The 26,503-nt window shown below is 36.4% G+C and overlaps 1 protein-coding gene across 4 annotated transcripts in view; it reads right to left on the bottom strand.

Moving 5' to 3' along the window:
• Positions 1 to 231: 231 nt before the first annotated feature.
• MRPL42 (mitochondrial ribosomal protein L42) overlaps positions 232 to 26,503 on the bottom strand; it is a 28,403-nt gene continuing 2,131 nt past the window's right edge. For 3 of the 4 annotated variants that reach the window (XM_060025361.1, XM_060025359.1, XM_060025358.1), the window contains exons 3-6: positions 23,544 to 23,607; positions 22,259 to 22,343; positions 16,248 to 16,411; positions 232 to 413 (exon numbers count right to left, since the gene is read on the bottom strand). In XM_060025361.1, coding sequence (XP_059881344.1) covers positions 368 to 413; positions 16,248 to 16,411; positions 22,259 to 22,343; positions 23,544 to 23,607 — 359 coding nt within the window. In that variant the 3' untranslated portion in view covers positions 232 to 367. The remainder of the gene's footprint in view (positions 414 to 16,247; positions 16,412 to 22,258; positions 22,344 to 23,543; positions 23,608 to 26,503) is intronic. The other variant, XM_060025363.2, reaches the window with a different exon arrangement.

Here is a 26,503-nt window from a genome sequence, read left to right as displayed (position 1 = left end):
TGTGGATCTCATGAGTTTCTTTTCAAAGGCAGTTTAAAACTCTTCAGGAGAATCATGCACGTTTTTATTCATCATATTTATACTACTATTTGGCTGATAATGTAAAAGTACTTAATCATACCAGGCGCATAAAAATAAATAGTAGACTTTAATAACTCAAAAGGAAAATAAAAATAGGCTTCCGTAAATAAGAATGTGAAATCCAGAACTACTTAATATATATAAAGAAATACACATTCTAATATATGAGAAGACATTTTATTATTTTACTATATAACGTATTAATGAATATACGCAATTTGTATTTTCTCAAATGGCAAATGAGACGCAGGATAACATTTCTCTTTGATTCCTGAAAACCTCAATATCATCTGTCTTTTGGAGGATTCAGTTTCCTACGACGTCTATGATACCTTGAAAAGAAGAAAATATTTAAGATAAGATTATTTTAATACAAGTTAACTGTTTCTGATAGAAATATCAAATTTCTATTACCCTGCTGTTTACTGGTATTCAAAAAAATCAGTGAAACCTAATACACACACACACACACACAGTTAGACACACCTCAGGTAGAAGATACTTCTTAATAATAAGTCACATTTTCCTGCTGTGAAAATTGTCTTCTATTAATTAAGCATTTGGAAAGTCTTTTTTTCAGATCTTGAGGTAGTTTCAATACGGCAATCTGGATGACTGTTCATTAAACACTGTGAACATGCAGAACGTGCTCTATTAAAGTTTTATTCAAAAGGGGATGATCAGCTCTAAATGGAGGCCTCTAAAGCTGCAAGATCATGTTTTTATAATAAAATACGATTAGTAATATGTATATGGAAAAATGTGCAATATCACAAAAATGGAAGAAATGCAAATTAAAACAGTGAGAAACGTTTTTACTTTTTTTTGCAATCACAAATATTTTAAAAATTATAATGCACAATCCAAGTATGAGTATGGTGAAGCAAGTAATATCAGACCCAACTGCTTAAAGTATTAATCAGTATAACACTTTTGAAAAACAGTGTGGCAATACTTAAAAAAATTTTTTTTAATAATCATAATTTTTGACCTAGTAATTCCTCTTCTGGAAATCTATCCTAAAGCAATAAGTAAGCAGTTAAAATATTAACTATTTTAATATTAAAATATTAATGGGGAAAGGGATGATACAGGATGCAAATTTATATATACAGTATGATAAAAACCATGTAAAAATTTATGTGAACTAATAAAGATTAAAACCATGTAAAAATTTATGCAAACTAATAAAATTTATGTATAGAAAGAAAAAGAGAAATAAAATGCATTGTTAGCAGTGACTAAGTGATTTCGCCACGAAGAATTCTTTCTTCTTCTCAACATTTCCTTATTTTCTTTATTGAGTTAAGAAAATGTCAAAAAAAAAAAAAAAAAAAAAGAAAATGTCTGCACAGAGTACATTTGCTTTCGGTGATGAATTCTCTTCAAAAATTCCCTTAAGGCCAGAATCTTGCAAGTTGGTCTGAGCTAATTTTTAACTTTTTTTGCTAGTGTGGACATTCACTGTAAAGATCTCTACACCATAAATGATAAGACATGTTCTTATGCTCTTTCGTTGTTGTGATTAAGATGATCTGGGGGGACTTCCCTGGTGCTGCAGTGGATAAGACTCTGTGCTCCCAATGCAGGGGGCCTGGGTTCGATCCCTGGTCGGGGAACTAGATCCCACATGTATGCTGCAACTAAGATTCACATGCCACAACTAAGGAGCCCACATGCTACAACTAAGGAGCCCACGTGCTGCAACTAAGGAGCCAGCGAGCCGCAACTAAGGAGCGCACCTGCAGCAACTAAGACCTGGTGCAACCAATTAAATAAATGAATTAAAAAAAAAAAGATGATCTTCAGTATTTTTTGCTTATCTTAAGGTTTCATAAGGCAACTTTCCTATACACTGTTTTTTGATATTGATTTTTTGACAAATTGCAAAATACAGAAATTAACTTAAAAAAATGAAGCATATCTATATATACTAACATGGAACCCTAAGCTGTAGAATAATACATATAGCATAATATCAATTATCTAAATAAACATTTCTACATGTACTTATATTGGCATTGAGAAAATTACGGTTTTCTTAAGGGTTCCAGTTATGTGCCAGATAATCAAGGTTTTACTAGTGCAATAGTATCCCTGAAAGGTGTTCTCTCAAAGCAGTTAGATACCAGAATAGGGGGGTTTGGGAAGTCACAAACTTACTGAAATTATTTATAAAAATTTTGTATATGTGTTTTTCTGGGAAGTGGATTCATAGGTTTCATCAGATTCTCAATGAAGTCTGTGGCCCTAAAAATCTAAGCATTATCCTATAAAAATGTGATTCAGCTTACAATGCTCAACCATTTTCACTACCCAAGACTGACTGAAAATGCCTGAGACCCTGATAGCCCTAAACCTAACAAAGTCGAGCTCTGAAATATGCTCAATAAATGTTAAATAGCATTTACAGATTTCTTATCATGCATGAATGTCAATATATGCTATAATCACTCAGAAGCAAGCACCTGAATTTTAGGGTGCCCTTATAACTTATCATCCAAACTGGGATCCTTTAAAGAATAAAAACTCACTCTATTAATAATTAACAAAAGAGTTAAACTGAGACTGTCCCTGGGAAACCAAAACATATTGTTACCCTTCTTAAATTACACAATGACTCAGTGGTATCTGAAAGATCTGTCTACAGTTCTTAGTCCAAGACAGAACTTCACCTCCTGGTTCACAATGCAGCTAGATGTTCAAATGTCTCCTACTCATGGTGGTAGCTAATTTTTGTTGCCTCCATGGAAAAATATTAAAGTAGTCCTTTAAATAAAGTCGTGCAGCTATTCATACATTTATAGAATTGCTTTATATTTCAGAAATTTAGAATTACTTTCCAGATCCTTCTTACTTTCTATCCAGACTTCTTTCAATCCTTCCATCCTTCTTTCTTTCAACATAACTTTACATTTAGTGGAGTTATGTTAGCTATTTTCTTTTTTAAGAGATATTATGAAAATCAGAATCATTCGCTCATTCATTTATTCATTCATTTTAAAGGTGTGGAGCATCTACCACATGCCAGGCACCAATTTTAGGCGCTAAGGTTTCTGTGGTACACAAAACATGACAAAATCCCCACCCTCATGGAGATTACATTCCAGTGTATTAGACAGAAAAACAAGATAAACAAGTTGACCAGGGAAGGCTTCAGTGAGTAAAAACGCAAAATAAGTAAGACAGCTATCTTTGCTGGTATCAGCAGGAAAAAGTATTCTATATAGAGTAAACAGCAGGTATAAGGGCTCTGAGGTAGAAGGAAGGGCATGTTCAAGGAACAGAAAAGAGGTCATGTGGCTGGAACAGAGTGAAGAAAGAAGAGAATAGTAGGAAATGAGAGTGGAAAGGTAAAAGAGGGTCAGATCACATAGGTTCTAGTAGATAATAGTTAAGGTCTATAGCTTTTCTCTAAATGAGATGGAAAGCTGTTGGAGGGTTTTCAACAGAAAAATTATAAGAACTAGTGGAATTTTTAACAGGATTACTCTGGCTGTGTGCTAAGAACAGACCACAGGTAAGCAAAGGCAGAAGTAGGGAGACCAGTTAGAAAGCCAGTTCTATGAACCAGGCAAAAGATGGTGGCGTGTACCAGGATGATGGCAGAGGGAATGGTGATAAATGGTCAAATCCGGATACATTTTGGAGATAGAGCCAACAGGGTTTGCTTATAGACCAGATGTTGGGTATGAGACAAAGAGAAAAGGCAAAAATGGCACCAAGATTTCTGGCCCAAGCAGCTAGAACAATGGAACTCGCATTAACTGAGACAGGGAAGGCTGCAAAAGAAGCTGGTTTGTGAGGGACCACGAAAAGCTCAGTTAGAGACACATTAAGTTAGGGATGTCCGTTAGACAAGTAGGCCCGTGGATATACAGGTCTGGAGGTGAAGGGACAGGAAGAGATAGATTTGGGAGCCAATGCAGATGGTATTTAAAGCCATGATACTGGATGAGATCACTGTCTTAGGGAATGGGAGAGTAAAGAGAAGAGAACCAAGGACTGATCCTTGGGAAACTCCAGAATTTAGAGATAAGGGAAATGAAATGGAATCAGCAAGAGAAACCAAGATAGTATATGAACTTTGGGTACATAAACAGAGTTTCAACAAACTTATTAAGGTTGAATTAATGAGAAAAACAATGGAAAACTCAAACAAAACCATTAGGAACTCTGCCATATTGCTAAAATGATGTATTTTGCAAAGAATTATAATGGAAGGAATGCTCCACTGACTTTTTAATTTTTTTCATGCCAATTGAGGAAGACTGAAAAAAGGAAAAAGAGCTTGTACACAGATGCTGGCAAGTGAAGCACTGATATGTCCTGCTTCCTGAGTACTGGCAACACTAGAGGCCAACAGGAGATACCTCAGGGGTTGCAGAGAAGGGCAAAACAACTCAGAATCATGTCCCCAGCAACTATTTACAGAGGAGCTACCTAATGCAAATTGCTACAGGAATACAAAAAAATTGATTTGCATAAGGAGCACCTTTCAAAGAATATGTTCGAAGCCCCATTACTTCAGGTAAATTATAATGTAGTGGCTAAGTTAGTTTAATTTGTTTTCATCACCTGTAATATCATCAAACAGGAAGTAGCAGGAGCCTCATGGTTACAGATGCTATTTTTTTAAACCAACCTTTGCACAACTGAATATAAAAATAGTCATTCAGGCAAAGGTAGAGAGCAGGGAACTAAAAGTTCAATTTAACCTCAAGTCCAATGTCCTGGATTTCCTCACCACTAATCTCTCACACTAAAAATTCAAATAGTTCTAGTATCCAGTTTCAGTATAAAGCCTAAATCTAAGAAGACTCTTTGAATTGCCATCCTAAAGCAAACAGGATCACCAGGATTAGGAAACAGTAATATCCAAATCATAAATTTAGTGGTAACAATTTTAACCTTCGATCTCCAGACTTGAGATAATCTAATCTCCAGTGCTTATTGCCTACTAGACTATTTCAGCATCAATTCTGTATAGTCATACTACATATACTCTCAGTCCACCCCACCCTGGGTGAGGCCAATAATTAAATGCAGGTAGGTTTGGGATTGGATGAGGTGGGCAACACCCTGGGATCATAAAGCCTCTGCTGACCTTGATTCAGAATTTGATAATGAAGAACATCTTAATCCACAGGTGACCTACCTAGATAAAATGGAAATTAGATAAATCCACATGACTTGATAGCTGAACTCTGGGAATAAAACTTCCAAGAATCACTGGGAAATTTACCAGCAGACCAACCCAAAGACTAGCATAAAGTATGGTCTCAAAGAAAAACTGAACACCTTCAAGAAGCTGTGAAGATAATTAGGTAAGATAATATTCCATCAGACAGTAACTTAACACACATACATTGTATTAAAGATATTGTATTAGAGGTCTTCTGGTAAACTACAAAACAGAAGTTGCATCCCTGATAAAGACAGAATAATTGAGAGCAAACGATGAAAACAAAAAATTACCCACAAATATAACATTAACAGATCTCTAATAACAGATATCTAATATCTAATATAGTTGCATATAGTTATGCTAATAGGGGTGGTAGCTATTCAAAGTGACTATAATCAAATTAAATTTCATGAAAAAAGTGAGCTAAGGGCAAATGGCAGAGGAAGAGTGAAAGTCCTGAAAATCAAAACAGAATGCACTTAAGATGACTTGACACTGAAATGAGAAGTCACATTGGATAAAAAAGCAAAATTCAACTATATTCTATTCATTAAAAAAGACCCACTTTAAACTTAAAAATTTTTACACAACAAAGGAAACCATAGGGCTTCCCTGGTGGCGCAGTGGTTGAGAGTCCGCCTGCCGATGCAGGGGACACGGGTTCATGCCCCGGTCCAGGAAGATCCCACATGCTGCAGAGCAACTAAGCCCATGCACCACAACTACTGAGTTTGCATGCCGCAACTACTGAAGCCCGCGTGCCTAGAGCCTGTGCCCTGCAAGAGAAGCTACCGCAATGAGAAGCCTGCATGCAACAAAGAGTAGCTAGTCCCGGCTCACCGCAACTAGAGAAAGCCCACACGCAGCAACGAAGACCTAACTCAGCCAAAAATAAATAAATAAATAAAATTTATTTAAAAAAAAAAAAAAAGACCCATACTGAACATCATAGTTAATGTTTAGATGATTTTTTTTAATTAATTAATTTACTTTTGGCTGCTTTTTAATATGTTCCTAGGAGTTTTCTGCATAGATGATCATGCCATCATTGAATAAAGACAATTTTACTTCTCCTTTTACAATCTGAATGCTTTTTATTTCTTTCTCTTGTCCTATTGCACTGCTTAGGACCTTTAGTATACTGTTGAGTATAAGTGTTGAGTGTGGACATCATTGCCCTTTTCCCAGTTTTAGTGGGTCTTTAAACATTAAGTATGGGCTTCCCTGCTGGCACAGTGGCTAAGAATCCACCTGCCAATGCAGGGGACATGGGTTTGAGCCCTAGTCCAAGAAGCCAAAGCAATCCTGAGGGAAAAAAACGGAGCTGGAGCAATCAGCCTCCCGGACTTTATACTACAAAGCTACAGTAATCAAGACAATATGGTACTGGCACAAAAAAAGAAATATAGATCAATGGAACAGGATAGAAAGTCCAAAGATAAACCCACACACCTATGGTCAACTAATCTATGACAAAGGAGGCAAGGACATACAATGGAGAAAAGACAGTCTCTTCAATAAGTGGTGCTGGGGAAACTGGACAGCTACATGTAAAAGAATGAAATTAGAACACTCCCTAACACCATACACAAAAGTAAACTCAAAATGGATTAAAGACCTAAATGTAAGGCCAGACACTATAAAACTCTTAGAGGAAAACACAGGAAGAACACTCTTTGACATAAATCACAGCAAGATCTTTTCTGACCCACCTCCTAGATTAATGGAAATAAAAAGAAAAATAAACAAATGGGACCTAATGAAACTCAAAAACTTTTGCACAGCAAAGGAAACTATAAACAAGATGAAAAGACAACCCTCAGAATGGGAGAAAATATTTACAAACAAATCAACGGACAAAGGATTCATCTCCAAAATATATAAACAGCTCATGCAGCTCAATATTAAAAAACCAAAAAACCCAATCAAAAAATGGGCAGAAGGGGCTTCCCTGGTGGCGCAGTGGTTAAGAATCTGCCTGCCAATGCAGGGGACACAGGTTCGAGCCCTGGTCCAGGAAGATCCCACATGCCGCGGAGCAACTAAGCCTGTGCGCCACAACTACTGAGCCTGCGTTCTAAAGTCCACAAGCCACAACTACTGACACCAAGTGCCAAAACTACTGCAGCTCTCACGGCTAGAGCCCATGCTCTGCAACAAGAGAAGCCACTACAGTGAGAAACCCGCCCACTGCAACAAAGAGTAGTCCCTGCTCACCGCAACTAAAGAAAGCCTGCGTGCAGCAACAAAGACCCAACACAGCCAAACTAAATAAATTAAAAAAAAAAAATGGGCAAAAGACCTAAATAGACATTTCTCCAGGGAAGACATACAGATGGCCAAGAGGCACATGAAAAGTTACTCAACATCACTAATGGCTAGAGAAATGCAAATCAAAACTACAATGAGGTATCACCTCACACCAGTTACAATGGGCATCATCAGAAAATCTACAAACAACAAATGCTGGAGAGGGTGTGGAGAAAAGAGAACCCTCTTGCACTGTTGGTGGGAATGTAAATTGATACAGCCACTATGGAGAATAGTATGGAGGTTCCTTCAGTAACTAAAAATAGAGTTATCATATGACCCAGCAATCCCACTACTGGGCATATGCCCAGAGAAAACCATAATTCAAAAAGACACATGCACCCCAGCGTTCACTGCAGCACTATTTGCAATAGCCAGGGCATGGAAGCAACGTAAATGCCCATCGACAGACGAATGGATAAAGAAGGTGTGGTACATATGTACAATGGAATATTACTCAGCCATAAAAAGGAACAAAACTGGGTCATTTGTAGAGATGTGGATGGATCTAGAGACTGTCAATACAGAGTGAAGTGAGTCAGAAAGAGAAAAACAAAAATCGTATATTAATGCATATATGTGGAATCTAGAAAAATGGTACCGATGAGCCGGTCTGCAAGGCAGAAATAGAGACACAGATGTGGAGAACAAACGTACGGACACCAAGGGGGGAAAGCGGGGGCGGGTGGGGGGGTGGTGGGATGAATTGGGAGATTGGGATTGACAATATATACACTAATATGTATAAAATAGGTAACTAATAAGAACCTGCTGTATAAAAAAAATAAATTGAAAAAAAAAAGCTACTAGAATTATCTCAAGATCACAGGATACAATGTCAATATACAAGAATCCACTGTATTTCTACGTATGAATAATAATCCACTGAAAATTTAAATTAAAAATACTATTTACAATAGCATAAAGAATACAAAATGTTTGGGATAAATTTAACAAAAAATGTACAATATTCATACACTGCAAACTATGAAACACTGTTAAGTGATATTTTTTAAAAGACCTAAATAATGGAGAAATATACTATTTTAATTGATGGGACGATTCAATACTGTTAAGACATCAATTCTCCTGAAATTGATCTAGAGACTGAATGCAATCTCCTTCAAAATCCCTGCAGGCTTTTTGTAGAAACGGATAAGCTGATTCTAAAAGTTGTAAGAAAATGCAAAAGACCTATGACTGCTAAGACAATTTTTTAAAAAAGAACAAAATTAGAAGACTTACTCTACCTGGTTTCAAGACTTTAGTTATAATAGCCCAAACTGTGTGGTATTCCAAAGACGAACATATATTAATGGAACAAAATAGAGTCCAGGACCCACATATATGGTTTCAATAAGGGTGTTAGGGCAATTTAATGGGGAAAGATAATACTTTCAACTAGTGGTGTTGGGACAACTGGATATACATAAGCAAAAAAGAAAAAGATCCCCAACCTATGCCTCACACCATACATAAAAATTAAAACTTTGGGAAGAAAACATAGGAGAAAGTCTTAGTGACCTTAGGTTAGGCAAAGATTTTTTAAGTAGGATGCAAAAAGTCTGAAAAATTTGTAAACTGAACTTCACCAAAATTTTAAAACTTCTGATCTTCAAAATACACTATTAAGGACATAAAAAAGCAAGCCACAGACAGGGAGAAAATACTTGCAAAACATTTGTCCCATAAAGGACTTTGATCCACAAGTTTTACACCTTAATAAGAAAACCAATCTGCTTTTTAAAAAACAGGCAAAAGATTTGTACAGATACTTAACCAAGTAACAAAAAAAACCAAAAAACAAATGTATGCATTGCCAATAAGCACATGAAAAGATGCTCAAAATGATTAGTAATTCATTAGGGCAACATAAATTAAAACCACAATGAAATACTACTACTCACCCAACAGAATGATTGAAATTTTAAAAACTGATGATATCAAGTGTTGGGAAGGATGTAAAGCAACTAGAACTCTCACACTGCTAAGTGGGAATGTAAAATGGTTCAGCCACTTTAACTGTGGCTCATGAATTTAAACATGTCCTTATCACATGACCAAGTAATCCTACCCTTAGATATTTACTGAAGAGAAATAAAAACATGTCCATACAATGACTTGTACTTGAATGTTTATGCAGCTTTATTTACAGCCAACAAACTGGAAAGAACCCAAAATGTCCAACTGGTTAATAAACAAACTGTGGTCTATCCATACAAGGGAATACTACTCAGAGTAAAAAGGGACAAACTACTGGTATACACAACAACATGGATGAATCTTGAAAGCATTGTACATAGTGAAATAAGTGAGACACAAAAGGTTATGTACTGTATAATTCCATTTACATGAAATTCTAGAAAGGGTAAAACATGAAATTCTAGAAATCCATGAAATTCTAGAAAGTGATAGAAAGCAGAGAAGTAATTGCCCAGGGTGAGGGTTATAGGAAGGGAACTGACTGCAAAAGGGCATGGAAGAACTTTCTGGCGTTATGAGACTAGTCTATATTTATGATTGTAGTAGTGATTATGAAACGTAGCAGGATGCTATGGTCCTTGCCCCCCATGTCCTCAGCCTGCCTTATGTCTGTGGAAAAACTTTAGCCAATGAATAAGTTTAATCAGAGAAGTGAGAAAATGCATAAACAAAGGAAAACAGCCCAACAAGACTAACAGCCCAACAAGACAAGTTTAGTCATTAAGCATAGTCTAGGACCTTTAGTTCCTCTTCAAGGGATGTAGATAATATTCTGAGCTGTATCCTGTGAGCTGTCTTATAGATACTGAAACCCCCACCAGGAGGAAGAAGTTAATTAGATGATGACCAGACTGTAGCCATGACATAAGCTGCCACAATTCCGAGAGCTGGACTCAAAGAAATGGGAACAAGCCAACCCTGGAACTGAAGATTAACTGTACTTAAAACAATCAAAATGATGCTGGCCAGACCACTGATAACCAATTTCAAGATGACTGTCAGAGCTGACTGTGCTGTTTCTGCATCTAGCTCCCTCCCTCTGTCTATAAAAGCTTTTGCCCACTAATAGTCAGTGGGGGGCTCAGCCTTTGGACAGGCAGCAGTAAACCACCCCCACCTTGGGTGCCAGCCTCCAAAATAAAGCAAACTTTCCTTTCCACCAACCTTGCCTCTTTATTGGCTTTTGAGTGGCAAGTAGCTGGACCCCCATTTTCGGTAACAATTATACAACTGTATACATTTGTTAAAATGCATCGAACTGTGTACTTAAACTGGTGAATGCTTTACTTAAAACATTTGTCAAAACTCATGAAGTTGTACCCAACGCAGCCAAAAATAAATAAAATAAATAAATTAAAAAAAAAAAAAAGGGCTTCCCTGGTGGCGCAGTGGTTAAGAATCCACCTGCCAATGCAGGGGACACGGGTTCGAGCCCTGGCCTGGGCAGATCCCACATGCTGCGGAGCAACTAAGCCCGTGCGCCACAACTACTGAAGCCTGCGCGCCATGCTCCGCAATAAGAGAAGCCACTGCAATGCGAAGCCCGCGCGCCGCAACAAAAACCCAACGCAGACAAAAATAAAATTTAAAAAAAAAAAACAAAAACCCTCATGAAGTTGTATACTTAAAACTGGTAAATTTGAAGTATGTAAATTATACCTCAAAAGAGCCTAGTTGGGCTTCCCCGGTGGCGCAGTGGTTGAGAGTCCGCCTGCCGATGCAGGGGACACGGGTTCATGCCCCAGTCTGGGAAGATCCCACATGCTGCGGAGTGGCTGGGCCCGTGAGCCATGGCCGCTGAGCCTGCGCGTCCGGAGCCTGTGCCCGCAGTGGGAGAGGCCACAACAGTGAGAGGCCCGCGTACCGCAAAAAAAAAAAAAAAAGCCTAGTTAAGAAAAGATGCTTCAGGGAGTTCCCTGGTGGTCTAGTGGTTAGGATTTGGCACTTTCACTGCCATGGCCCAGGTTCAGTCCCTGGTCGGGGAACTGAGATGCCACAAGCCAAGTGGCACAGTCAAAAAAAAAAAAAAAAAAAAAAAAGATGCTTCTAAGAGAATAAGAGAAAAACTATGAGTAGGAGACAATGTTAATAATTATCATTACCACATTATTACTGTACATATACTGTATGCCAGGTGCTTAACTTAAATGATTATATTTTATCTCAAAACCACCAAGTAAATTAGGCATTATTATTTCTACTTTCTTTAATAGATAATAAGATTGAATAACTAGCTAGTAAGTAGCAGAGACAAGATGATTTGAGTCAGTCTGGCCTCTTTAACAAAAACTTGTACTCTCAGAAAAGTGTTCTACTTTATTGGAGTTCAAAAAGCACAAAACTGAGTATAATATGAGGTTGGGCTATTCACAAAGGTAGAGTTTAACAGTGTTCATCTATGGGGAATAGGGCATTAGTAGGTATAAAAAAGATTTTTATTTTATACTTTAAATACTTCTGAATTGTTTAAAAATATTTCTTAAACAAGCATTTTATACCTTTCAGTAACATATTTAAAAAGATGTTATAGGGGGCTTCCCTGGTGGCGCAGTGGTTAAGAATCTGCCTGCCAATGCAGGGGACACGGGTTCTGTCCCTTGTCTGGGAAGATCCCACATGCCACGGAGCAACTAAGCCCACGAGCCACAACTACTGAGCCTGCACTCTGGAGCCCGCAAGCCACAACTACTGAGCCCATGTGCCACAACTACTGAAGCCCATGCACCTACAGCCCGTGCTTCACAACAAGAGAAGCCACCGCAATAAGAAGACCAAGCATCGGAACGAAGAGTAGCCCCTGCTGGCTGCAACTAGAGAAGGCCCGCGTACAGCAACAAAGACCCAATGCAACCAAAAATAAATTTTAAAAAATGTTTAAAAAGATGTTATATATCTCTAATTATTAAATTCATAATGGGTCCCATTCTTCTGTTATAAATCTAAAATTGTGAAATATTTAGTAAAACATCCTTCTATATACTGCCTGATGTTTAAGAGGTGCTAACATCTAGAAACCAACATTTGAAATGGCTTACATTAATCCAAAATATATATGTAGATACCAAATAAATACTTGTTGAGTATCAGTAATCACACATTAGCTTATTTAAAATTTTGAAAGATGATGCATCACAAGGATAATGCCTACAGGTTAAAATTTTCCTTATACACATAAGCTAGCATCTAGAGTTTTCCTGTTGAACTCTTTATTAGGAGAGACACTGGGATAATCAATTGTATCTAATTAAAGTCTGCTTATAACTGAAAGTGCCTAGAAATCCTGATGCAAGAAGACATACCATAGAGATTAAATTAATTAGCAGTCAAAGCTAATTAGCACTAATAAGATTAAATAAGTAATAAGATTAAACATAGGTGGGGTACTAGACAAAAATGTCTGGAGATAACATGTTTGGTTTTAAGACTCCCCAATGGTCTTCTTGCCTTCAGTCTTGCCCCCTTTACGTTACACATCTACAGAGGATTTTCATAACTTCAGCGATTTGGTTATGAACAAAAGATGGCAAGAAAACTGCAGCAACATGAAACATGCAGGAAAGAAACAGGTACTGAAATCCATTATAGAAAAATTTCAAGGTGGGGCTTGAACTAAAGTACCTAATAGGACAGAAATAAAAGATAAACATGAACAATGTTATGAATCATGGAAAGAAATCTTAGAATACAGCAGTGATTTAGATACGGGGCTATATAATGGCTTGCTAATTTGTTTTCTCACAACCTAACTTACAATTACAAAGAGGGAATGCATAAACAAAGTGGATACAAAATAAGAAAGAAAAATCAAGGAAGGGGACATAAAACAGATGCAGAAATTGAAAGACATTATGGTGGTCAAGAGATGAATGGATAAGGAAGATGTGATAAATACATACAATGGAATATTACTCAGCCATAAAAAAGAACGGAATTCTGCCATTTGCAGTGACATAGATGGACCTAGATAGTATTATATATTTTTTTAAAACTTTAGTTTTATTTATCTATTTATTTTTGGCCACGCAGCGTGGCTTGCGGGATCCTAGTTCCTGACCAGGGATTGAAATTATGCCCTCGGCAGTGAAAGCGTGAAGTCCTAACCACTGGACCACCAGGGGATTCCCAGTATTAAGTTTAGTGAAACAAGTCAGAGAAAGACAAATACTCTATGTTATCACTTACATGTGAAATCTAAAAAGTAAAACAAACAAATGTATATAACAAAACAGAAACAGAAGACTCACATATATAGCAAACAAACTAGTGGTTTCCAGTGGGGAGAGAAAAGGGGAAGGGGCAAGATACAGGTATGGGATTAAGAAACACAAACTGCTATGTATAAAATAAATAAAAAGGATATATTGCACAACACAGCAAAATATAGCCATTATTTTCTATTAACTTTAAATGGAGTATAATCTATAAAAATATTCAATCACTATGTTGTACACTAATAATGTAACATTGTAGGTTGACTGTACTTCGACAAATAAATAAAAACAAATATTGTTTTACCTTAAAAAAAAAAAAGGCTCTACAGGAGAGTTCCCTGGTGGCACAGTGGTTAAGAATCTGCGTCCCAATGCAGGGGACACGGGTTCGAGCCCTGGTCTGGGAAGATCCCACATGCCGTGGAGCAACTAAGCCCGTGGGCCACAACTACTGAGCCTGTGCTCTAGAGCCCATGTGCTACAACTACTGAGCCCGTGCGCCTAGAGCCCGTGCTCCACAACAAGAGAAACCACCACAATGAGAAGCCCGCTCCCGTTTGCCACAACTAGAGAAAGCCCGCATGCAGCGACGAAGACCCAAAACAGACAAAAATAAATACATAAAATAAATAAATTTATTTAAAAAAAAAAAAGGCACTACAGTGGTCAAAAAAAATCACAGATTTTTTCCTTGGGAAATTGATACAGAAATATCACTTCTATTCCAGGAAGATTATTAAGGGAGGGGCTTTTTTAAGACAGGAAAAGAAGAGTTGTGTTTTGTTATAATGAATTTAAAACTTTGGACAGTTATCTAGTTAGTAATATTCTAAGAACAATGACATTGGGAATAAGGCTGAGGAAATTAAAAAATGTATAATGGAGCAGGTTGCATGTCATCTATATAATGAATGTAATTGAAGCTCTCAGAACAAATTTTAGCAAGACATGGAGTATAAGGCAGAGCCCTGAGGAATCTCTACTGTAACTACAGATAAGGGAGAAAGTACCTTTCTAAAAAAGTACTAAAAAAAAGAAACTAAAAAAGTAAACCAAGCTCCAGGTCCATACATGCCCCTGCTTTCAGAACTGCTCCCCACCAGATGATCCAGAGTCTTCAGACTCAACATAACCAACAATAGGTTCATCTTCCTCACTCTCTACTGTTTCCCCACTTGTATGAGTGGCACCACCATCCACCTGAACACCTCTGTCAGAAACTTGAGAGGTCTCCTATCTCTCTAACTTTCCCCCTTTCTGTTCCCGTTGCTAGTCCTTTCATGTAGATCTTCAACAAATTTCACCTGGACTATTTTAACAGTTTCATAGCAAGTCCCTCTGACTCCAATCTTTCCACGTATCACCTTATCCCAAATACAGAACCTACTGAAGGATCTCCTAATGCATAAACTTTGGGGATGTCAGTTTGATTCTTAGAATTTGGCAATGAAAATAAAACCTAAACTCCTCAGCACGACACAAAATCCTTCATAAGACCCTTCTTACATTCCCTCCTCATATTCTGGGTCCCATCCAAACTGAACTACTTGCAGTTTCCCCAGCTTACTCTATGACATACTGTTCTCAGCCTGTGAAGCCTTTTCCCCATTCTGCATGGCTAGCTCCTAACCATCCTTCAAATGTCAGTCTCTTGATTTGTTTATTTACTCTACTATCTTCCTTCCTTGACTATTAACAACTTACAAACAACGATTGTGTTTCTGATCACCCATCACTTCAAGCAGCTCAATGACTGCATATTCATTAATTCCATAAGCATGTCCTGCCATAAATGTGCCAGCCCAGTGCTAGTTACTGGGTGAGTAAAAGCAAAGTGAATAAAACAAGTGAATAAAAACAAAGTTTGCTCAAACAAACAATTTTAAAAAGCCACTTCTTAGTTTTAGCTTCTTAAGTTTAGTAGGGAATAAGATAGATATGAAAGAAATAAGAATCAAAAGAAGTAAACAAATTAAAGCCAGAATTAGATACGAGGTAAGAATCAATGTAACAAAATGTGAGTACTGGGAAACAGAGGGGCAACTGTAGTTCCTAAAGGAACTGAGAAATATATATACTTCCCAATCATTTGCTGTACCCCAATTTTTTCTGCAATAACTCAAAATCTGTTAAATAAATGGATAGAGGGCTGAGGACAAGATCAAGTATTCATCAAGAAGATGAATAAAAACAATACATAAAATGACTACATCACGGAATGGAAAAATTTTCAAGAACTCTTGCAAAATTCCCTGAAAGCTTTGGTTAAACTCCCCCACTAAAATAAAGGAAAAGAAGTACTATTTCATTTTAGCTATATATATGTAGATTTAAAAATACAATTTAATAGGTGATATACTGGGTGTTAATTCCTTCATGCAAAGTACAACCTCAGAAGTTTGTTAATAGAAGTAAAGTTATGTATTTCTGTAGGGTTCAGTGAGAGTTGAAGAAGAAAAGAAAATAGAACTTACTGTCCACGAGGATACCAACGGTGCTTAGTAGTAAAGAACATTTTGCTAAGTTGTTCTATCATGGGTCCTTGCTCTAAGTATTCACCTTTTTCTTCTAATCTGGTTTTCAGCACTAGATCATGTGTTTCTTCATTATTCTGCACAGGATCTGGCCGAGGGATAGGCTGCAAAATAATCAGCAATGAACAAATCAAAATGTAGGAATGTTAGCCAGCATCTGATTGAGTTTACAATAAAATAATTACCACACTGAGTACTTCATTATCGTACCTAAAGGTGGGTAAATAAGTCATCAGAACAGTTTCACTTAGCTGTACTATTCATTAAAGAATCAGAATTTTTTTTTTGGCCACACCAGGCAGGATCTTAGTTCCCTGACCAGGGATCGAACCCATGCCCCCTGCAGTGGAAGAACAGAGTCCTAACCACTGGATTGTCAGGGAATTCCCCAGAAATATTTTTCTTCTCATATCAAGTTTTGGGTTCCCTTTCCAATAATAAAGTTCTTAAAGTTATTTTCCCCCAATAATAAAACATATTTTAGTTTCTATTTCTCAAAACTATAAATTGTGCCCATTATTTTTTAACTTAAAAGTTTAGTCTCTACCTTGCATACCATTAAAGTGAGATACAATGAAAAACCTTTAATAGAAAATGACATTTCTTATATCCAAAAGAAGCAGGAAATTTTTCAATGTTTTCATTTTAGGTACCTGAAATGCCATCAAATGATGCTTTATGGTAATTCGAGTAGTTTTTTCCCCCAAAGACATTAATTACTAAAAAAAATCTCATCTCCTCCCAACACATGAGTGATATAACATATGCCCATCAGCAACGCTGGCTGACTAAAGCCCTTAAAAATCAGTATCTTGGAAAGTCAAGCTACCTATATTTTAAATATTAAGTGATAACATATGTAACACAAGACTGTAACATTGCCTTGCTTTACAAATACCATAGATATGTATTACAACACAATGAAAACCTAAATTTACCATCAAAAAAGAAACAATTCAAACACAGATGTCTTCTTTACATTCACACACTATTAACGACAACTGCTACATTCTACCACTGTACTGAATGTTACAGCATAGACTCATATTTATTTAGTTTATGTACAGGAAAAACTGAAACCTCTTTAAAAGGCAATATATAAGTACATGATGGTGGCACAACTGACTAAGTACTATAGAGATGCAAATTAACAAAGATATTAGTGAGAAATAGAACAGGAGCCAAGTCAGAGCCTTGTCACAGAGTGCAGAATGAATTCTAGAAGGAATAACAAACATTATACATAAAGCAAAGTAGGTAAAAACATACAATAAGCAGGTGATCTTAAAAAATGGATCTTGAGAAATCAGATTATGAAAAGCTTTCAAAGTTAGATTTAAGTGTAACAATTTCCTTTAAGTAGGAATAAGGAACCACTTCCTTAGTGTGAGAGGGAATAAGGAGAAAGTATAATGAAGAGGTTAAGAATTGGGCTTTGGTCAATAACTACTATCTCTGTGACCTTGGAATAGTTATTTAAGCTCTTAATCTCCCTTTTGTAAAATCTAAGGAGTAATTACCTACCTAATAAGGGTTTGATGAGGATTAAGTGAAATAATAACATGCTGAGCTGTCCCTTGTACTCTTTGAGTTCAATAATGGTAGGTAGCTGTTAACATTTATTTTAAGGCCTCAAACAGGAAAACAGTGATATAAATTTATTTTTAAAAAAGTGCTCCTTAGACATTTTAAGTCATTTTATATGATCATCTCTTACATGTAGAATGAAATATTAATATTTGTGTCTTTGCAAGTTACTATCAGACCCTGAGGTATACTAGCAAATGCTAGATTAGAGCCTATAGTTTTCTCTTTTAGGTTACTACACTTGTTGCTAAAGGTCAAATGTTTTAACTATTATCAAACAGTTATTTTCAAGTGTTAATAAAAGTTCATTGTCTCTCTTCCTATTCCCAACAGGCTCAATTCTAATATATAACAAATTCTCTCTGCTTTGTATTTCTTTTCCAGGCACACAGATAAAAGACATTGGAATTAATGGCTTCTTAGAAGTCTAAACCAAAAGCCTCTGCAGACTCAGAACTGATTTTTAGGTTGTATTTGATCTCCTTGATCAAACTTCAAAGAAAGGGTACATGAATATTTCAGTAAAAAGTAAAAACTAAAATAAAACTGAATGTCAACTTTAAAAAAAAAACATTCAGAACTGTCATCCTGAATTTCCCTTGTTTTTCTTAATAATTTTCAAATTTGACTTTTGAAAATTTCCACTAAATCAACCACTAAAAAGAATTTTGAGTACTTACATTTTTACTTTATTTTTCCAAATCATTATTTTTTGCCCCTGGTTTAAAATCTTTATCTTCCTAAACTAGAAATCCTAAATTCTAGAAAAATATTTTTAGTTTTAATAAAACACATACCTGGCTGAAACAGAAAGAAGGATCTTTTTACCTGGATCCATGGAAAATAATCAACATCTTTTAGATTCAAATGTAAATTACCAGAAAACCAAAGATACAAATCATCTTAACTTTCCTAAAGCCAGTGTCAGTAGGTATTTCTACTTATGACCAGGATCTCTGTATGCAATATGCTTTCCAGGGCCTAGAGAATGAAAGGGCTCACTAGAGTTGCAGCTACTTCCTTGAGAAAAGAAGAAAATCAAATCTAAATTTTAAGTCACCTTTAAATATAGTTATTTAATGTTATACACTATCTTCATGAAATTTGTAAATCTGGATTCAAAAGGAACATATTTTAACAGTAACATGTTTTCGAGAATGTTTCTTATTGTAAATAAAGTCCAATCTATAATTTATTACTTTAGAAGCAAAAAATTTCCATGCTTCTCCATGTAAATATCTCTTAGCCTTAAAACAGAAAACCCTTAAGCATGAAGAGAGAGGGCCAAATTTATTTATTTAATCAACAATATTTATTGTGCACCTACCAAGTACAGGTATTATTCCAGGTGCTAGCAGGGAACAAAACAGACAAGGCCCTGTCCTCATGGAGCTTACATTTTAATGGAGGGAGACAGACAGAAAAGCAAGAAAATATCCAGTGTGCCAGAAATGATAAATGCTATTAAGAAAAGCAAAGCAAAGTGAAGGACAATTGGGATTCCAGGGGCAGGGGTACTATTTTAAATGTAGTGGCAAGGAGGGTCTCTAGGTAACAAATATGGAAAGATCTAAAGGAAAGGGAATAAACTATGAGGATTTCTGGGGGAAAAGCACTCCAGGCAGAGGAAGCAGTAACTACAAAGGCCCTGAGGCAGGAGCTTCCTAAGTACTTACCTTAAAGAACAGCATGGAGGCCAGTGTGGTACCAGTAGAGAGATTAGTGTGAACTGACAGGAGTGATCTCCTAGACTAGAGAGAGGAATACTGAGGACATGGGAGAGGAGACAACTGATACAACAAAGGGAGTTCAACAAAAAAAGAGGCAGGGAGATGGGTATGTATGCAAGGGAGTGATTATGATGATGACCATGGAATCTATGCTGGGTAAAGAAAGAAGTGAGAATGTACAAGATACATGAAGGACTGTGAACAAGTGGTTCGATCAACTGATGCAGATCTTAATGAGGGGATGAATAATTCCTGAAGCTGGGAAACTAGGGGGAGTTGGTAGTAAGCTAGTGGAATTCTTAAAAATCTAGATTGGGAGGAAGGAAGAGGAGTTATTTGTGATTAAAACATCTCTACGGTACAACCACAGGAGTGGGGGGGGCTCCACTCCCATGCAGAAAAAAGATCAAAAAGTTAAGAGGCTGGGGTAGTAGACAGATCATCTACATGGACACTGAAATAACAAAGAATTAGGACACAGTGTTGGAGAGTGTGAGAGTACATCTAAAATCTTCAAAGAAGAGTGGAGGGATGGGGGCACGTGAGGGTGAGGAGAAGTGAAATGCGTGATGACAGATAACAGCAAAAGAAAAAAGATAAGTAGATGGTATGGTTTAATGATACAAACTACAAAGCTAGAAATTGTTACGGAGGAGGAAAGATGATCTGGATATGACAGTGAAGAGCCACAGGGACACCTATTCCATCTCTATGCTCAGTAGTAAAAGGGTTTAGGAGAGAAAAGCACAACTACTTAAGAGTGCTAGGGAAGCAATGACACCAGGGTACAGCCAAGTTTCTGTTAGAGTCAGACGGTGAAGGCAACATTCTGGAAGAAGTTAAGGTCATGAGAGATTTTAATGATGATAGTAAGTTCTAAAAGTACAGTGGAAAAGTTTTGAGAGTTGGGAAAGATAGGAAAATCATCAGATTCAGGGATGCAAAGAGCCATATGGGGATGAGAGTTTGGACACTGAGAAATGATCACACAGTCCTGGGCTTCTTAGTATAAACTGCTAAAACAAGGATAAAGCACGCGACCAGAAATATAACAAAAAATAACAATGTAAGAAGGCACAATATAGTATGAGCTAGAGGTTTACAGGCCAAAAGTCAGTGACTTACTCCTATTTTCTACACACTGTCCAAAGAAATGAAACAAAAAAGGAATACTGGAATACTGCCTACAGTATCTAGCTAGAATACAAAGCAGGCAGACAAAATGGTGAGGTTTTAAAAAGGGGATACAAACTAGTAAAATAACATTAATTTGTTTTGTAAAACCGGTACTCTGGCCCTAATGATGATTTTTAAAAATAGGTATCACTAGATGCATCATGTGACGAATTATTTTCTCCTCAAAAAGCAAATCAAACATTACGAAATATAGCAGAAGAGGGCTTAAAGAAATAAGAGGAAGCTATTCATATATAAAGTAATAAAAAGACTTGGGTCAAGTTAAATTATATTAAAAATAAAAACAAAACCTCCTTTATCTAGTGCCTGGCTTTTGAAGATATATGGAAAAAATTAAACTAGGCCAGTTAAAATATATGCCCATGTTGGCCCATTAGAAAAAAAAAACCAGGGGCTTCCCTGGTGGTGCTGTGATTGAGAATCCACCTGCCAATGCAGGAGACGCGGGTTCGAGCTCTGGTCCGGTAAGATCCCACATGCCGCAGAGCAACTAAGCCCGTGCACCACAACTACTGAGCCTGCACTCGAGCCCGTGAGCCACAACTACTGAGCCCGTGAGCCACAACTACTGAGCCCACAAGCCACAACTACTGAAGCCCACACGCCTAGAGCCCATGCTCCGCAACAAGAGAAGCCACCGCCATGAGAAGCCTGCGCACCACAATGAAGAGTGGCCCCCCTTTCACCACAACTAGAGAAAAGCCTGTGCGCAGCAACGAAGACCCAATGCAGCCAAAAATAAATAAATTTATTTTTTTAAAAAAAAGCAAAAGAAAAAACTAACCGAAAAAAGAAGAAATTCACCAAACATGAAAAGGATTATCAAAACCAACACAATATAAAAGTTATGTAACAGTACACTAAAATACAAACTTTTCATAATTTATTAGATTGCAATATATAGTAAGTAGTATGGGACAATGTGTTGTTGTTTTTTTTTGCGGCACGCAGGCCTCTCACTGTTGCGGCCTCTCCCGTTGCGGAGCACAGGCTCCGGACGCGCAGGCTCAGAGGCCATGGCTCACGGGCCTAGCCGCCCCGGGGCATGTGGGATCTTCCCGGACCGGGGCACGAACCCGTGTCCCCTGCATCGGTAGGCGGACTCTCAACCACTGCGCCACCAGGGAAGCCCGGGACAATGTGTTTTTAAAATTTATACTAGGTGTGTTTGATCCCTAGTCAGAAATCTACCAAATTTTAGACCAGAAAACTAATGTTGTAATTGTGTTTAAATGTTTCACTTTGTGTACTGAAAAAAACCTTTAGAGAAAAATGATGAAAAGAAATAAGAGAAAAATCAAAACAGTAAAATAAAAAAGCCAAAAGATCTAAACCAAATAAAGAAAATCAAACAATTCCCTTCTCTTTGGATACTGTAAAGAAGGGTGAATAGTCCAACAACAAATTAAAAATTACAAGAGATTTTCTTATACATACTTTTGTGTGTTCATACGGAATGTCCACAGAAGGGTGATAGCATACTATTGTCCTGCCATCAGATGTCAAAGCAAGCTCTACTTTGCTAAAAAAAAGAATGTTTTAGAAACAGAGTTATACTGTATTCAAGGCAAAATGATTATTAGAGCCAAAATTTGTTAATCACAAATCCCTGAAGAATAAATGCCATCATGTCACTGGACTGGCAAACCAGGTACCCATATTACAGGGGACAACTCATACCATCCCACAAAATATATCAGCTTAACTACCACAACAAACCTTTACTGCATTACCCACTATTTTATCTAAATTATTCTTCAAATTATTTGTTTTGTTAAAGTTACTTGTTTTCTTAACCTTTGGAAGAGATCTTCAAGTTCATTCATCACTATTAATAGAACTTCTTTTCCTTATCTAAAAGCTACCTTCAAAAAGCTGTAAGATTACTTAAATTATTAAAACCAAAGATCAGCAAAATACATAATCTTCCAGGTAAAGGATCACCTGAATTTCCAATCATAAAGACTGTAGCTGAGCACTTTTTCTAGATCAGCATTTCTCCAAGTGCATTTGGCATAATGCAAAACACGTCACATAAGACTCAATCTTTTCAGGTTCAAAAGTGCTACCTATTTCCTAGTCTTATTTCATCACTATCTTAATACTTACTAAATTTACAATTAAAACTGGTGTCAAGAGGGAAGAAAATACATTTTTACTAAAATTCACAATGAAAACAATGTAACTTAAGAAAACACGTTGTAGTTTCTGCACATAAGACGCTGCTATAGAGATAAAGGACAATATTTCATTCACATGTTATTCCTAGTTCTTAGCATACTGACTAGAATAAGTACCAAATAAATTGTGGTTGAATTAAATATTTGTAATTTAGGATTATTCAATGTTAACAAAAGATAAGATAAATAACTGCTTAAGCTAATACATATGAACCCTAAGAGAAAACCATAAAAAGTATTTAGTTTTTCCAAAAAGCTAAAGAATACTTCAGGAAGAAAAGACAGCATTTCTATCAGCAAGTCTGTCTTACAACAAATGAAGTATTCAGTGAAACACAATGATAATGATTTTTATTTAAACCATTTATAAGCCCAGATCTTATTTACTGGGTAAATAAGATCACTGAAATAATTTTTAAAAACAAAATTAAAGAAAGAATAATCAGAAAAGAAAGCAGAAAATACCAAAACAAGAAATAAAATTAAATCATTTCAGATAGAGCTAACGAACTTTTTTTTTTCAGTTGGATTTCAATACATACCAATTATAGTCATCTGGAAGAGAAGAATACGTAGTTTTATGACAAACACAATATAAGGCTCCATCTGCAAAAACCCCAAACAGTAAGATGGATTTAGTTAATTTGAGCATATGTCCTCACACCAATGTAAAGCTAGTTTTACTCATTCAACCACTATTTACTGTATTCACTATGAAACAGGGCTGTACGTGGAGCTAGGGATTCAACAAGTTAACATCCAGTCCCTGACCTCAAAAAGGGTACAAGTCTGGTGAGAGAGAGACAAGTAAACAATTCCAATATAAAGATAAACCCTGTTAGGAAGGGTAAGCATTGGAAGTGAAAGGGACACACGGACAGATTACAAAACAGGAGTGTACAGGTTCAAGAATGCTTTTCCAGTGGAGATGATGTTTAAGGTGTTCTGAAGGATGATGGAGTAAGCTGGAGTTGTTAGGGGATGAGTACAGTGTTCCTTGCAGAGGGAATAAAAAGTGCCAGGACCAGAGGAAAGAAAGAACATAAAGTTTCTGAGTATTCTAAAAACTTTAGTGTTGGGAATTCCCTGGTGGTCCAGTGGTTAGGACTCAGCACTTTCACTGCTGGGGTCTGGGTTCAATCCCTGCTTGGGGAACTAAGATCCCGCAAGCTGCACGGCTCAGCCAAATAAATAATATAATAAAATAAAAACTTTAGTGTGACTGGAGTGCGTAGCTCATAAAGGGCAAGTGCTTAAGTAATGAAATACAAAATAAACTGTTCAAAATCAACTTTTCTTAATCAAAATGCAACACTGCAAAGCATATTTTCCGTTTTTAGAATACCTGCAAATTCAAGAGCCATAACTACTTTTTTTAAAGTTTGTGAAAGTCCCTCTATGTTCAGAGAAATTATGTTCTTTTAAATATAAAGAAAAAATGTAAATGTAGCTCAGTACGGTTAAAAAAAAAATTCTGAATATATCTTGGCTAAAACCAAGGATCAACTTCTCTCAACTGAGCCACTTGCTCCTGAGTATGGAATGCCATCCCCACTTTGTTCAAATACCACTCATCTTTCAAGAGTCAAATGCTACCCTTCCATGAAATCCTTTTCCCCCTTCCTGCCCTACATCCCCATCACAGAAAGAGTTGTCTATTTTACATGTCCCACAACCAACACTCCATATGACATTGCTATACCATCATTGTGTCCTTTTTTTTAATGCATCAGTTATTTATATGTATCAAAGATGTCTAAACAAAGATTTGTAAACTCTCCTTTCCCAAAGGATTGCATATACTTAGAGGTCTAAATATAAATTCTTACTCCAATGCATTAAAAGTACCTTAACAAAATTCATTAGTATCATAAAAGATTACTCAGCAAAATGTCAACCCCAAAATTCTATTGATATAAAGATAACAAAATACAAAGAATTAGAAATATAACCTCATCTTTCAAAAGATTTATTAATTTTCAAATATCTGTGCTAGTACAAAAGAGCATTTATTAAGATAAATCAGAGGGTAATGTAAAAATCATTTACACATATTTTATTTTCTTGTCTGACACTGTTGGGGATCTTCTTAATTATGTATGGATTAATATTAAAAGCAGTTTGTATTCTCTGAATACACCAGCTAAGTGATGTACATGTTTGCTGAAAGAAACAGGGTTGGGTGGCAGAGGCAGGACAGACAGAATCTACCATTCTTAACTAGGCAGGAGGGAAAACTCAAGACAACAGTATTTAGTTCAACAGGAAACTGCAAAATTTGTACTCTGCACTAACCTAGACATTTGTTTGTACCCTCATGACATACATCACATTCTACCACATCATATTCCAGGTATTGTTTCCATAGGTGTCTGTTTCAACTACAAGTCTAAATAAGTTCCTTAAGGCCAGGAATCCCACCTTGTTCATTACTGTGTCCCCTATAGTTCCTACTAATAAAGAAGAGATTGTCAAACTGCCTCTAAAATGTTAATTTCTGCATAATTAATACTTGAAAAATGCATTTGACATTTTATCAAGAGAAAAATTCTAGATATGGTTAAGTATCAGAGGTTCTAAATGCATAATTAGAACTGATGCCAAAGTTAACATCAATCAATCCAAATCAACTCAATGTGCCGAAAAGAATTTCAATGAGAGTCAGCTCTCCACAACTCACAGGCTTTTCTTGTTTTACATATATATATTTATACACACACACATTTAATTGCATTTTGACATGATCTATAAAAGCTGATAGTCCCACTTCATTTTCAAATGTTGAATATTTTAAATTACAACAACAAAGAAGGTATAGCAGAAAATATATTGGGAAGACATAGGTTTTGATCATAGGTCTAATTTACCAGATATGCAACTTTGGTTGAGCTTCTGAGGGCAAGAGAACCCAAGTTCCTTCATCTTCAGAAAGAGAATAATGCCACGTGATAGGTAAGTTATTGTAAAATTCAAAGTTGTAAAGACCAAATGACTTAATATGCTTAAAAGCTGTAAAATTCCCACATTGACTGTATATTTTGGAAGGTTTTAAATGTTCCTTCTGGAATACAGGGAGGCCTTTTTATTTGTGCTCACTGAACTTTCCAATCACAGTTTTGCTTTGCCTCTAATCTTAATGTCCTTCCTTTTCATATAAAATATCAATAGTAACAGCAATAATACTTTACCTTCAATAGTAATAATAAAAATTGTGTAAAACAAGAGGCTTAAGGATGCAAGAAGTTAGGTAGTCATTAATTACTAGGATGACTGAGTGACAATGGAATAATTTTCTGGGGTAGCCCAAATTCATTCTTCACTAATCAGATATTTTGACAACTGCGATTCACTGAGATCCATTCAACAAACTTTTATTTATCACCTATCATGTATGAGAGGCACTGAGGACACTAAAATAGACACTGTACAAATTTACAATCTAGTTGGTAAAGTATACACAGACAATTTTAACTTACCCAGGGGCAGATGAACTGGTTTGCAG

Source organism: Delphinus delphis, chromosome 11 (assembly GCF_949987515.2).
Source record: "Delphinus delphis chromosome 11, mDelDel1.2, whole genome shotgun sequence".
NCBI classification, from domain to species: Eukaryota; Metazoa; Chordata; class Mammalia; order Artiodactyla; family Delphinidae; genus Delphinus; species Delphinus delphis.
The sequence above is the reverse complement of the archived record's forward strand: the minus strand, read 5'-3'. Positions and strand labels throughout refer to the sequence as shown.